At 40.5% G+C, this 13,739-nt stretch overlaps 1 protein-coding gene across 1 annotated transcript; it reads left to right on the top strand.

Annotated features, from left to right (window-relative positions):
* The first annotated feature begins 1,309 nt into the window (after positions 1–1,309).
* On the top strand, positions 1,310–10,945 carry LOC118123137 (pyruvate dehydrogenase (acetyl-transferring) kinase isozyme 2, mitochondrial). Its single transcript, XM_035180299.2, has 11 exons — positions 1,310–1,559; positions 2,290–2,431; positions 4,232–4,303; positions 4,448–4,635; positions 4,772–4,861; positions 5,634–5,711; positions 5,848–5,924; positions 6,351–6,449; positions 7,411–7,521; positions 7,618–7,731; positions 9,018–10,945. Exons 1-11 carry the CDS (start codon positions 1,430–1,432, stop codon positions 9,159–9,161), a joined length of 1,245 nt encoding a protein of 414 aa, XP_035036190.1. The 5' UTR covers positions 1,310–1,429; the 3' UTR covers positions 9,162–10,945.
* Positions 10,946–13,739: the final 2,794 nt, after the last annotated feature.

The raw sequence follows: 13,739 nt of genomic DNA, 5'->3' as shown, positions 1-13,739 counted from the left end.
AGTACCTTCCTGTTACATCTTATACTGTAAACTAAAGCTGAACTATAAAATCATGATGGTAGATTTATTTTAAGAACGCAGGTTGCAGGTCAGAGGAAATAACTCAACCCAAGTACGGCTGCTGACCTTGTGCCAGACCCAGTTTGCATGATGCCCAACAATCAGCCTAAGTACATGGATCTGTGTGAACAGACATCGCCAGCATAGGTCCACAATCAGCAAGAATGATAGATTTAAAATATACTGGTTGGAGTCCTGTTGCCAAACCCTAACTGCCACTGCCACCATTGTGCTGCAATCAGCCCAGAACAAAATAGCCCATAAAATCTAGAGTGACATCTAGTGGTGGAGTTGCATGCTGCAGCTGAATACCCCTCACCCTCCCCTTCCAAACATGACAGAGAACCTGTCGTCGCCTTCAGTTGTCATACAAACTCAAAATGTGTTTAGATTGTCCAGTTTGGGCTACTGTAAAAAAACATCCGTATAATATATATATAGTATAAAGGGCCCATTCTATGGTAAATAAAACAACAATTTGTACCATTTAGATGATTACTAGTGAAAATATGACTCAAACTATTTCATATTCATTTTCTACCAATAGATCCCTTTCCCCTAAATCGTACACATTGAACCTTTAATAGTGTATAAGCCTTAATAGATTTAACAGAACAACACTGTGTGTAGTTTTCAATAATTAATTAAATATACTGAACATATCAAAAACTATAAATTGACATACAAAGTCAGGTTGGTTTAACATAAGGGACTTAAATATACTCAACATTAAAACATTAAAGACAATCTTAAAACTATCATAAATGATCCACATCTGTTTAACAAATAAACATTGTGTATATATAACATTAGTAAGATATTTTTAAAATGTGCAACAATGCGTCTACACATAGACTTTTTTCAGTGTATTTTTGATCCAGTAGTTTTTACTTGACAGCTGAAAGCCAGATGAACAGCTCTGTTGTGTAGTACCTTCAGCCACCGGACACAGTGTTGTTGTTATGTGAGTCGTGTGTGTGCAGTAAGTAGCAACAGAGTCACTTCCAGTGTTTGTGCTTCTCCACTTGTTAGGTGTCGATGTGATGACAGCACACATGGCGACATGTCATTGTCTGAGCTGTTTATCTCTCAGAATGGACGTTATGTAAAAGCCAGTGTGACCGGGTCACTTCTTGTTTACTATCTTCCTACAGCGAGCGCGGACGGGAGTGCTCGAATCCCATTGGCCGGCCGCCGCCCACCGCGCCCCGCCATTGGCTGGCGTCCTGTGATAAATAAGAGTCTCGTGCGGAACAGCAGCTCGTAAAGGATCGTCTCAGTGTCTGTCAACGAGCTCGTCACACTCCAGAGGATTTTACATCCTGTTTTCTTTTGTTCCTGTTGTTTCTGATAATCCATCTTTTTGAGAATGACCAGCAGCATGAGGCTGGTGCGGTCAGTGGTGAAGGCTGCGGCTCTGGCCAACGTGCCCAAACACATAGACCACTTCTCCAAGTTCTCCCCATCTCCTCTGTCAATGAAGCAGTTCTTGGACTTTGGTGAGTGTGACCCATCTTTCATCCACCTACCTTCATTTGATTGATTATACTCAAGTTGAAATGCTGATATAATAGTGCATTTAATATAAAAGAGATACATTAAAGTGCAGGATTGAAGTCTAATAGAAATATTCAGAGTCCAATTTAAAACAAAATGATAATAGGATTGAGGAAAGACGTTTTTATTTGTTAAGAAACTCTGAAGTTCAGTTGCATCTTTATGCTACAATCTCAGTGGTGCAGTAGTGGGCACTGATGTCAACAGGTTATCAGCAGGAAGAGCCGTCCTGTTAAATGATTCCTAATTTGTCTCATTGGCTTGATATCATCATCATCATCATCATCATCATCATCATCAGTTAAGCTGAAGGTGTCAGTTCAGTTGTGACCTCCCTGATATCCAGTGATGATGTTTGCAGTTGCAACAATGGCCGTTGCTTGTGTTAATGCAGTTGACAGTGATGACAATGATGATGCATGTGAAGATGACATTTGTGAGGCGAAGCCATACTTGTTTTTTTGTATTTTTTTTACAGTTTTGCCACCGAAATTTGTAAAGTTCGTAACTATTAATAGTAACATAAGTGGCTACATAAAAAACAACAACTTTGCGATCAACCTACAGCTCGTCATCATGGAGCATGGACTCAGCTTTTTGTTTAGCAGCCTGTCCCTTGAATACACAGTTTCATTACACTTGTTTGTTACCCTGCTCGTTTCTGCCCTTTAGGTTCAACCAATGCCTGTGAGCGCACGTCGTTTGTCTTCCTTCGTCAGGAGCTTCCTGTGCGTTTGTCCAACATAATGAAGGAGATCAACCTGCTGCCCAACCGGCTGCTGGCCACACCCTCCGTCCAGCTGGTCCAGACCTGGTGAGAAATAGCAGCGAACTACTGAGCGCTCACCCAAATGTTTAGGAGAACACTTGTTTGAATAGCAACGGTTTTACTGACTTGTTTACTGACAGACCTGATGTGTCCCTGCTGTCCTGAAAAGAACTCCCGGTTCATGTGTCCCTGCTGTCCTGAAAAGTACTCCCGGTTCATGTGTCCCTGCTGTCCTGAAAAGAACTCCCGCTTCATGTTTCTCAAAATACTGTTACTTGATGCTTCCTTTTGTTTTTCCAAAATGAGCTGAGTAAAAAACATATAATATATAATATAATAATTGGTTTTGTTACTTTAATGTAACTTTGGACACTTTGATATTGTCATGTTTTCACTATGTTTGAGCAAAAAAGGCATGTTGGATGATTCACACATTTCAAACCTTCCTTTTGGGGTTAGCGTTGGGTATTGTCAGGTTTTTAATCCAACTGCAATAAATAGCAGGCCAACAGTGTAAGCCCCAACTAAATCCATTATTACACTACAGAGCAAGGCAGGAGAGAGGGAGGGTGCCTGAACTTTGTCCCAGTTCCTCCTCTAGCCCCCGCCTTTCTTCATACGTTTTCCTCATCCTGCCTGCTTGTTGTTGCAGCTGAGGGGAACATGATGTCCAGAACAGTGGTCTCTCTGCTGAGTGTCAAAGTGATAAACAGTCATAAATGTTTGACTTTTACGCTGACCACAATATTGGAAGCTTGAAATGCTCCCGATCTGGGAAAGTTTGCGAAGTTGCTTATGTAGAATATTGCAGAGAAACTTATTTAAAAATGACTCAAAACACTGTCACTTTCAAAACAAGCCAAAAACAAATCGTGCAGTGGACTGGTTTAGGCAGGTTCAACCACAGCCTCTGTGTTTTTCAAAATCCTGACGTCATGCTGTGGTGTCTCCGGAAACTTTCCAGGAACTGCTCAATGGAATTAGTTTCACACTCACACAATATGGGAACTCAGTAAAGTGAAACTGATAAGTTAAACGGTTCCCAGGATATGCGTTCCACATATAGACAGAAATAGAGGCGGAGAGACAGACAAATGTTTGTGGAATTAGTAGGTAGATTATTGTTTTTTGTGGTTTGTGAATTATCTGAAATGCGATGTGGTCTCTGGCATTGTTAATGCATTGATATCCCGAGACTGTGTAAAGTGATTGATCAACAAAAATCTGGTCTGAAACCAGAGGGGCAGGATTTCACTTTGATTTGAATCAATACAGTAACATGCCCCTGAACTTCATAGGCACGTGTACAACACACTTACCCACAGATGATCTGCTTGTGTTGAAAGTGAAACAAGCGTCTTTAGTGTCTTCAGCACAGACACTGAGCATAGTCATGAAACCAAAAAAACATTAACTACAAAGTTCTTCGTGGTTTCAGAAGTTGTTTTATTAAATGAGAAATCCCATGATCCACAGAGCAGACTGTGTATACATGCCCTAACAGGAAATGCATGCTACTTGCTGTCAACTCTCTAATAACAAACAGCAGGCAGGACTAAGGGCATGTCAGGCGACTGGCTGCTTGTTGACAGCTGGGTTATGAAAGCATGCGTATTACATGTCAGGACTGGTGATGGATGGCAGTGTTTCCATTTTTCTCTCCACAGCCCCAGGCACTCCTCTCTGTTTTTTTGCCTTGCTCTCCCACTAGACTGTCCCGATGATTCCAACTGTAGCGAGGATAATCTGTGTACTGGTGTGTTTACCATGCTGTAGCGACCACTATCCCCGATGGCTGGAATTGGCCAGATACTCAGGAACTCTCCTGTGTTTGTGTTCTCTCAGGTACAACGACAGCCTCATGGAGATCCTTGAGTTTCTGGACAAGAACCCTGACGACCACAGTGTCCTCGAGACGTGAGTAGAAGAAAGGGCAGGACAGAGCGGGACATGATAGCACTGCTTTCACTTTCTTCTTCTTTAACCTGACCCCTGCCTTCTTCTTCTCCTCCTGTCACGTTCCCTCCCGTCGTCTCTCTCCTCTGTCTCCTCCACCCTCAGGTTTGTGGAGGTCTTGGAGGCCATCAGGAACCGGCATAATGAGGTCGTCCCCACCATGGCTCAGGGAGTCATCGAGTACAAAGACACCTTTGGCCAGCACGACTCCGTCACCGACCACAACATCCAGTACTTCCTGGATCGCTTCTACACCAGCCGCATCTCCATCCGCATGCTCATCAACCAGCACAGTGAGCCCCCCCACCATACACAAACAAAACAAAGCAATGATTGGTTATAATATGTCAATATACAGCTTTTCAACTACTGCGGCTAGTGGTATTGCACTAAGAAGGACTGATTTCCCTTGTCTCTGCTCTCTTGCAGCTCTAGTCTTCAACGGGAACACAAACCCCGCCCACCCCAACACCATAGGCTGCATCGACTCCATATGTGATGTGACAGAGGTTGTGCGAGGTATGGAGAAAGACGGAAATTACAGGTTTTAAAATAGATTTTCTTTTTTCAAATGTACGTTATTTAGAAGATCTGAAGTTGACATTAAGTTTTCTACTCGAGAAAAAGTAAGTACGTAGTTGCTTTTAAATATACGTAAATTATTAAAAATAAAAGTGCTCTTAGAGTGTAGCCCGAAGTACAGATATTTGGGGAGGACTAAAAGTAAATATTAGCCAAAAATAAATCTACCCAAGTTACATGAAAGATGTACAGTAACACTTCAGAGGTACATACAAACAAAATGCACAGAGGGTGGAGGGAGTGGGGGACCTGAAGCAGACACAGCACCTCATTCCCCCCCCAGGGAGCTGCAGTGTGTTTATCCAGCCCTGATATGATGTCAGTCATTATATACAACAACAGTACAGTGTACGCAGGTTTTGTCCAATATATTGCAGAGGAGGAGCATTTCAAAACTGCTAGTTCCAACCGTTAGAGCCTTGCTCTGTTCAAGCAAGCCAGGACTTTGTGTCCCCACGGCCATTAGAAACATCCCATAGTGATTTACTTTCATATAGTCAAGTGTCTGGGTCACTTTTTGTGATTCATAAAGGAACAAAGCTCCCCACCTCCTGAAATGAGGTCTGGCAGGCTGCCAGTACAGGCTTGTTTCAGAGTCACAGCGGCTGATTGAGATCCATGATTATACTGATGATAAACTTGCATTTATCACATAGGTTTATCTTTATGTTTATTTTATGATGTTATTTTCCTCTCCCTCTCTCTCTAGATGCCTATGAGAGTGCAAAGTTGCTGTGTGAGCAGTATTACCTGGGATCACCAGAGCTGGAGCTGAGGCAGATGAATGGTGAGACACACACACACACACACACACACACACACACACACACACACACACACACACACACACACACACACACACACACACTTGCTGATGTGTGCGCCTACAGAGCATTTGACCGATTTTTTTCTCTCTCCCCCAGTCAACAGCCTCAGAGGGCCTATCCAGATTTCATACATCCCATCTCACCTGTACCACATGGTCTTTGAACTCTTCAAGGTAATTAACGATATTAGACCTGCACAGTCAAACGCTTATTCTCATTATTGATTCATCTGCCACAGGCCAAGGTCACATCTTCAGTGGCCTTGAGTCTTGACGAAAGTCAATTAGGCAAGACTGATCTTTGCAGCTTTTCTCTATAAACATCTGTATGCAGTGGTTGCTTGTGTTGGCAATGATGTTTGAAATGTCTACTTTGTGGAGTCTACTGTTATAACAAGGTGCACACACAACAATGTCAGTGATGAGGCACATTCAGAAACTTGTGCTTAGTATCCATACACCACACCAGCAGTTCCATCAGTATAGTTTTTATAGTACGTCACACTTCATGCAGCATCTATTACCTGCTTTTTAATATCATGTCAATATAATTTACTGGCTATCAAACAGCTTGTAACTCTCTCTGTGTCCTCTCTGTAGAATGCAATGAGAGCAACCATTGAGAACCATGAGGCCAGCAGGACCCTCCCACCTATCAAAGTTATGGTCGCCCTTGGTGGAGAGGACCTGTCCATCAAGGTGAGTGAATCTTCTGTAAAATGCAGAGACTCTTTAATCGTCAAGTTAGTAACATACATGCATTTTTTACTCAGATGAAAATATATATGTCAATGTTTGATTGAAGGAAGAGTTCTTACATCTCAGACAATGCAATACCACGCTAAGTTTTTTTTGTCGGGTGGGGTTTAATTTCAAGAATTGACATTTAATTCAAAATCTCAATTCAAAAGATAATTACTCAACTTTTGAGTTGGTGTGATCCTGGGCATTGAAAAGTTTTGAAATAGTCACAAATGAAATGAAACAATATTTTCCAGGGAAATTTGAAGTAAACATACTTCAGCAAAAATATGCAACACTACTTGAACTTTGCAGCTTTGCACAACTTGAAAGAAGGATAAACAAACCAAGAATAGAACCAGAAATGGCACAACTAAAACTTAAAAAATATCACACTAATCCATCCTGTAATGCAGCCATACTGAAGTATGTTACACACACATCATGTGTCCTCTAAGAAGATTATGTATGTGAGGATTGTTAAGAAAAATCTATGAGAAGAAAGAGAGAATGTTTTCTTCTTGCCCTCATTCTGAAGTGACATGTTTTCATAATTCCCCCAATGATCTTGTGTCCCTGTCTCACCTCTGTTCAGCGGATTCGTAGGTTATATAAACCTCATAAACCTACATTATCTGCCCAGATACCGAGTACATTCATGGTGAACCACGTACCCATATTTAGACAGGATCAACTCTGCACATAGCTGATATCTGCAACCTTTGCTCCTTAGATGGAGACACACACACACACATACATGAACAAACACACGGTTACCTGTTGTGAGTGCATGTCTCTGTCAGTGTCCTCAGAAGATCAATCCTGTGTTTATGTTTAATGAGCAATGTACCAAAACTGCAGGTTTTCTCTCCACCCTCTCTTCATGAGCAGACTCTATAATATGTGTCTCTCTCTCCAGATAAGTGACAGAGGAGGTGGCGTTCCTTTCAGGAAGACAGAGCGCTTGTTCAGCTACCTGTACTCCACAGCGCCCAGGCCTTCCATAGGAGACAAACACAGAGCCCCACTGGTAAACAAATCACACACAAGTCACACGTTCAAAACACAATGTTAATATGTGAGAAGAGCTAATGTTTTGTGTGTGTGTGTGTGTGTGTGTGTGTAGGCTGGTTTTGGCTATGGTTTGCCCATCTCTCGGCTCTACGCTCGCTACTTCCAGGGAGACTTACAGCTCTACTCTATGGAGGGTCATGGCACTAACACTATCATTCACTTGAAGGTAATATATGCAGCTACACACACATTTGCACCAACATATTGCCTGGTATATGAAAGATGGACTGATTGGCTCTGGGCCCAATTCTCTGCATACGGCTCCACTAATCCTAATATGTCAGCCAGATAAAGACTTACACTTAATGTCTTAGCCAGCTAACTTCAAATGTAACTGGAGGATTAATATATTACTTATCAGTCAAGTCACCTAAATGATAGTTTGCTAACATGAGAAATGGCACCATATTTTTCTAAGCTACTGAGTCAAAGTTCTATGAAGCTGATTAACTAATGTCACTAGATGCACATTTTATTTACAAAATGACAAATAAAAACAATTCTAAGGATAAGTCAATAATCAGTTTAAAAACAATTATTACCTAATTCAAAAAATAGTTCAGCATTTTGGAAAAAATACACATTAGACTATTTGACTATGAGGGTTAGGCCAGAGGATGTCGCACCTTGTTAAGCCCTATGAGACAAATTGTAATTTGTGAATATGGGCTGTTGAAATAAAATTTGATCGATTGACTATTTCCCTTTTTTGTGTAAAGAGATGTGAGAGGAATAATTCACTCATTTCTAGCTGGAGCTTGTTACCTTAACTTCAAGGCCTCTGCTGGTTGCCTGGCAACCATCTAGCAGTGATGTTAAGAGTTCTGAAAGTCCTTGATGCCGACAATAAATGTGATTCTTTACACTGAGATTAAACATGACGATTTTTTTAGCTAACAGACTCAAACTGTTTCCCTCCTTTATGCTAAGCTGAGCTAACCAGCTCCAGTTTACAAATTTATTTTGGTATCAATCTTATCTTATTCTTGACAAGAAAAAATAAAGATCTCTTGTAAAATGTGGGACTATTCAATTATGAAATCCTTCCTGTTTCAATGAAGTTGTACCTGTCATTTTTATTAAATTAAAATGTCATAATCATCATTTAAATCTCATAATTAAATGGCAAAATTCTCCATTGGAGTTAGGTACAATGGAAAACAGATATTATTATTTCAAATTACCTATGTTGCTAAAAGCACCACAAACTAAATTTTATTTTTTGACTTTATCTTATTGTATGGTCCTATTGAGAACTTGCTCTGAGATCTAGATTTATTTGAATCGGCCTTTAAATCTCAAATGTCCAAGCTTTTCTCTCATATAGTCAACCTCACCATGGTTAGCGGCATATATAGAAAAGGGCCCAAGTCTGGAGTCAGACAAAGGCATAATAAAAACTAATGGTAAATGAACACTGCACTGAAGTCTTTTCCCTGTGTCTGTGTGCAGGCGCTTTCTACAGACTCTGTGGAGAGACTGCCAGTTTTCAACAAGACTGCGCTGCGTCACTACAAGCTGACTTTGGAGGCAGACGATTGGTGCAGTCCCTCAAAGGACCCGTTGGACATGGCTGTCTACCGCGCCACCAAGTGATGCAGACAGGATGCCATGTGACTTTTGGCACAAACATTTACAAGGCGACCATAAAATGTCCTTCAAAGGCAGGGCATTGTGGGACCAGAACTATAAGCCCGGCGGTGGACCGGGGCAGAAGTGATCAAGTGTGGCCAGGGAGAAAGAGAGAGAGAAGGCCGAGTATTGCATGTCCAGATCATCCAGGAATTTTCTTGATTAGAGCGAGCACCTTCTTCCCATATCTTCCCCTGCTTTCTTTGCATGTGTGCTGTAGATGAAGGAAGAGAGAGGGCTGATACTGTGAGTCGAGATAGTGGACTGAGAGAGCGAGAGAGAGAGATGTTGAGCTAATGGCTTAAGATACACAGTGGACATTTTCTAGCAGATAATAGGATTGTGATTTAATGGTTCAGTGTGTAGGATTTAGTGACATCTAGTGGTGAAGTTGCATGTTGCAGCTGAAAACCCCTCACCTCACCCTTGCCTTCAAAGCATGAAGGAGAACCTAATGTAGCCATCAGTCTGGGCTACTGTGAAAAACATCCATAGAGAGGACCTGTTCCCGATGGAAATATAGAGTATTCAAATATGAAGGGCCCATCCTAGGGTAAAGAAAGTTAATTAGTTAAATAGTTTCCATTTTATCTGACGTCTGAAGTTACTGGTGTGCCGGGAGAAAGTTGACCACACATTAGCCAAATTTGGCCACACCTGACTAAATTCACCACGCAGCGTTGTCTTAATGGTGAGGAAAGTCAGTGGTTACTGACTATAACCATGCTAAACCTTTTTTACTGTTTGGGAGCTGCAATTTTTTTTTTCAGTCTTTCAAATCTTGTTTTCGAACAGGATTAAAGTGATTAATCGCTCCGCCCTAAATATTGGAGATAGATGGTTTCATTTTTAAAACCATTTTGAAACAGGGTAAGCATTCCAACTCTTTGCAATAGCTGAAGCCTTTGCATCAGTTCTAGCATACAAACTGTTAATATACTTTCAGGATTTTTGGCATCAGTTTACTTTGAGCCGACATGATTACGAAACTGATGGAATGGGTCCGACGAGGGCTTCTCACAAGAAGTTTGAAGAAAACCTTGCTAAATCTAGGACAGATAACAGTACACGTGTATTTCAGCTTGATATTAATACACCACTTACCTCAGAAGAAAAGAGGCATTTCACATAAATGTTATTGTTTCTTGTTGTTTTTTCAAAATTAGGATGTTTTCGGTCTTTCAGTTTAAAGACGCCCTAGGAAGTTTCCCTCCGCTTGTGCACTTTAACTAAAAAGTCCTTTTTGGTATGAGAAAACAAAACACCTTCTTACTTTGTGTGACTGGTTTGTTTTTCAGTGAATCAGTCAGACAGGACACTATGCTGATTTTAACTAAGTTTATCTTGAACAAATCAACTATGTAAACCCTCTCTGGAATTCCTGCATTGTTGTTGAACAAATGTTCAATTGTCCAGATACTGATAGTACACGAGAATTAAAGATCATTTAGTTAGAGTTTAGCAAGTACGTGTAACACTGTCAGACAGTTGTATAAGCATGTCTTCTATTGACAGTTGTGGTTATCCATTAAGTATCAGAACTGTGTGGAAAGTGTTCGCCTCCATCACTGAGTTGCAAAATAACAACTCTGTGCTGTATATTGTGTCACAGATACAGAATGTGTGTGTCTCAGACACTGTTATTGTGTCTTTTTTCAAGTGCCTGTATTCTATTGTAAATTTGAAGTTAACTGTTCATATTGGACTTCTATTTTTTTAAAAGAAAAAATAAATAATTCTGAAATGAATTAAACTTTTGTGTTTTATTTCAATAAATATTGGGGGAGGAATGTGTGTATTCCAGGGTTTGAAGCTGTGTGTACAAAACAAAGAGTGGAAAGATGCGTGTGTGTGTGTGTGTGTGTGTGTGTGTGTGTGTGTGTGTGTGTGTGTGTGTGTGTGTGTGTGTGTGTGTGTGTGTGTGTGTGCGTTGTCGTGTGTGTGTGTGTGTGTGTGTGTGTGTGTGTATAGATGACCTCGAATAACTCCAAACAGTTCAGGGCCAGCACAGGGACCTTGGCCACCATGCAGGGTGTGTTTGCTGGCACATCAGTTAACACGCAGCGGGCCTGTGTGTCCGTGCGTATTTGAACATTTGAAGTCCTGGTCATAAAGTATTGATTGGGCTGAAGATGTGACAGCTTGTAGATATGGTCCAGCATCAAAGCTGTAAAGATTGTAGTGTTGGTGGTCAACATCTACTATGATAATAAATTGAGGTGTGTGAGGTACTATTCTCCATCCAAGAGACTATTTCAGGTATCACTGGTTTCTGATCTAAAAATGTCTGACATCTTTCAGTTTTGATCATTTGTAATCAATGGTAACAAGTGTTTTGAAATGATTCCTCTCTGGTTTGCACCTCTCACATGGCCAGGGTGGCTGCCGTTGCCATAACAGATGAGGATTGTGAATATTGTCCATTATGTCCCCTGTGCCAAATTTAAAGACAAAGCATGATTTCTAACCAAAACTCAATTGAAATGAAATGAATTGGAGGGGTGACGCACACCCTGCATGTACACTGTTCCCTCTATAAGGCAAATCTAGCTTTTTAATATTATAGTAATGCTGTTTCTTATTGATGTCAAATATCATTATGAAATGCCAGTGGGATGTAATTGATCATGGATTATTTTTCCAAGCTTTAATTCATCTCTGTTGCCCTAAAATTCTCAGAGACACCTTGAAAAATGTGTTTTTGATGTATTCATTACATTGTGACTTCTTCATGATGCCACTTATCATACGATATCGTATAGACATATTCTGATCAATACAACACCCGATTGTCCCTAGCCCAATTTATTTACAGAGACATCTTGGAAAATGTGTAAGGACATATTTATGTTGACCTTGACCTTTGACAGGGGTGAAAACAATACTCCTGACATTTGAAATGGCAGACTTAAGATAAACACATATCATACCTTCTCTGGGTGAACTTCATGTTTATGTTATGCAGTGTTTATGATTGCACAGCAAAATAATGGTTTTATTAAATTTCCCTAAGGTGCTCTACCCACATAAAAATGATTATGCAATAACACAATTATTATTAATCCAGTTTATGATGTGTCCAACAAAAAGGTTCAAAAGTTTGGCCTGGATCTCGACCATGAATCAAATTCAACCATCATGACCTCAGTCTGACATAAGTATTGACTGTACACAAACACACAAATGTACCCAGTATATTTGACCAAGGCAGGTTCATGGAAGAAAGCTGAAGGACTAGCTTGAACCAGTTATGTTGTGGTATGAGCCAGAACCTGGTCCCTGCTGCAGTAGAAGGTTAGGCTCTGCTCTCTGTACGTGATATCTGACACGTCCATGATGTCTAACACAGACAAAACACAACAAACCCCTTTTACAATTGAGTTCAACACTATCATGCTCTTGGAGGTTCTGGAGGCATGCCCTCTCTTTGGTGTCTCAAAAAATACACGGTTTATATTATTACTTACAAATTTTATTAGAATTACTCAAAATCATGAGTTAGAAGTCAGATGATGAAGGATTACACTGAAAAACCAGAATGGCAGTAGGAGAGCACGTACCTCTGTTCAGGCCAATCAGTCCCTTTTTTAAAATCATATTTAAATTCACTAGATTGATTTAGTTTTTTCTTGGCACCAAATTTCACACACTGATAAATACCAGCCCCCTAAAAGAGCCTGCTTTTTTATTTAGATCCATGAATTATTCTCTGAGAAAGCAACAAAAATGTTTGGAAAAAAACTCAGTCCCACCTCCCAGTTTTGCATTCTCAAGCCGTGTTTTTGTCCAGGCAGAGACACTCCAGCCATAATTTAGGGGGTGAAGTAACACATGAAGTTTGTGCAGTTACAACCTCTGGCCAGTAGAAAGCGCTGCTGCCCCCTCAGCATACCCACTTTCAGCATCCTTGGATTTTATGGTTACAGTCGTGGTGCTGCAGAAATGTAAATGAATATTTTAAATTGCTCTCCTGCTTCCTTTGGTGCTCTATCTAGGTTTGAATATCTAGGTTTGTGTTAAATTGTAAACTACCTGTACTGACCATCAAATCAGATAAGAAGGGTTAGGGTTAGGGGAATTAAGAATTTTCCGAGCGTCTCACGCCTCATGAGAGGCTAAAAGGATTTAAATATTCATGTTTGCTGCTCCAGTGCATTTCTTGACCTGCCCACCACATGTTAACCTATTTAACTATGTTCCAGTCAGGTAGAATAAACTCTGTTTATATGAAGATACTTCCAAAGTTATTGTTTCTATTTCAAACTATTCCTGTTCTCATTGGGAAATCATTTTTATCACTCTTGATTCAAACTATTTCCACTTTTATGGAAGAGATTATTTACTGCTGTGCCAAAAAATAAAAGGGGGGATGTGACTATACCTCGGTCTGTATCCTTCTTGGTTTGATCTGGTAACTCTGTTCATGATCCAGTCTGAGTACAGATGGTACAGATATCTGAATACATACAAGACAAGACAAGACTCTATTGTAAGCCACGATTTGTTTAAAGATGTGGTCAAACATTTCAGCTCTATAGTTAG

This window comes from Hippoglossus stenolepis, chromosome 16 (genome assembly GCF_022539355.2).
Source record: "Hippoglossus stenolepis isolate QCI-W04-F060 chromosome 16, HSTE1.2, whole genome shotgun sequence".
NCBI lineage: Eukaryota > Metazoa > Chordata > Actinopteri > Pleuronectiformes > Pleuronectidae > Hippoglossus > Hippoglossus stenolepis.
This window is presented reverse-complemented; position numbering and strand designations above follow the sequence as displayed.

What these genes read in the sequence shown, in the direction of transcription:
- LOC118123137 (XM_035180299.2), top strand. Translation starts at nt 1,430, where the DNA reads ATGACCAGCAGCATGAGGCTGGTGCGGTCAGTGGTGAAGGCTGCGGCT. An exon ending in GAAGCAGTTCTTGGACTTTG is followed by an intron (nt 1,560 to 2,289) that starts GTGAGTGTGACC and finishes TCTGCCCTTTAG; the next exon opens with GTTCAACCAATGCCTGTGAG. An exon ending in GTCCAGCTGGTCCAGACCTG is followed by an intron (nt 2,432 to 4,231) that starts GTGAGAAATAGC and finishes GTGTTCTCTCAG; the next exon opens with GTACAACGACAGCCTCATGG.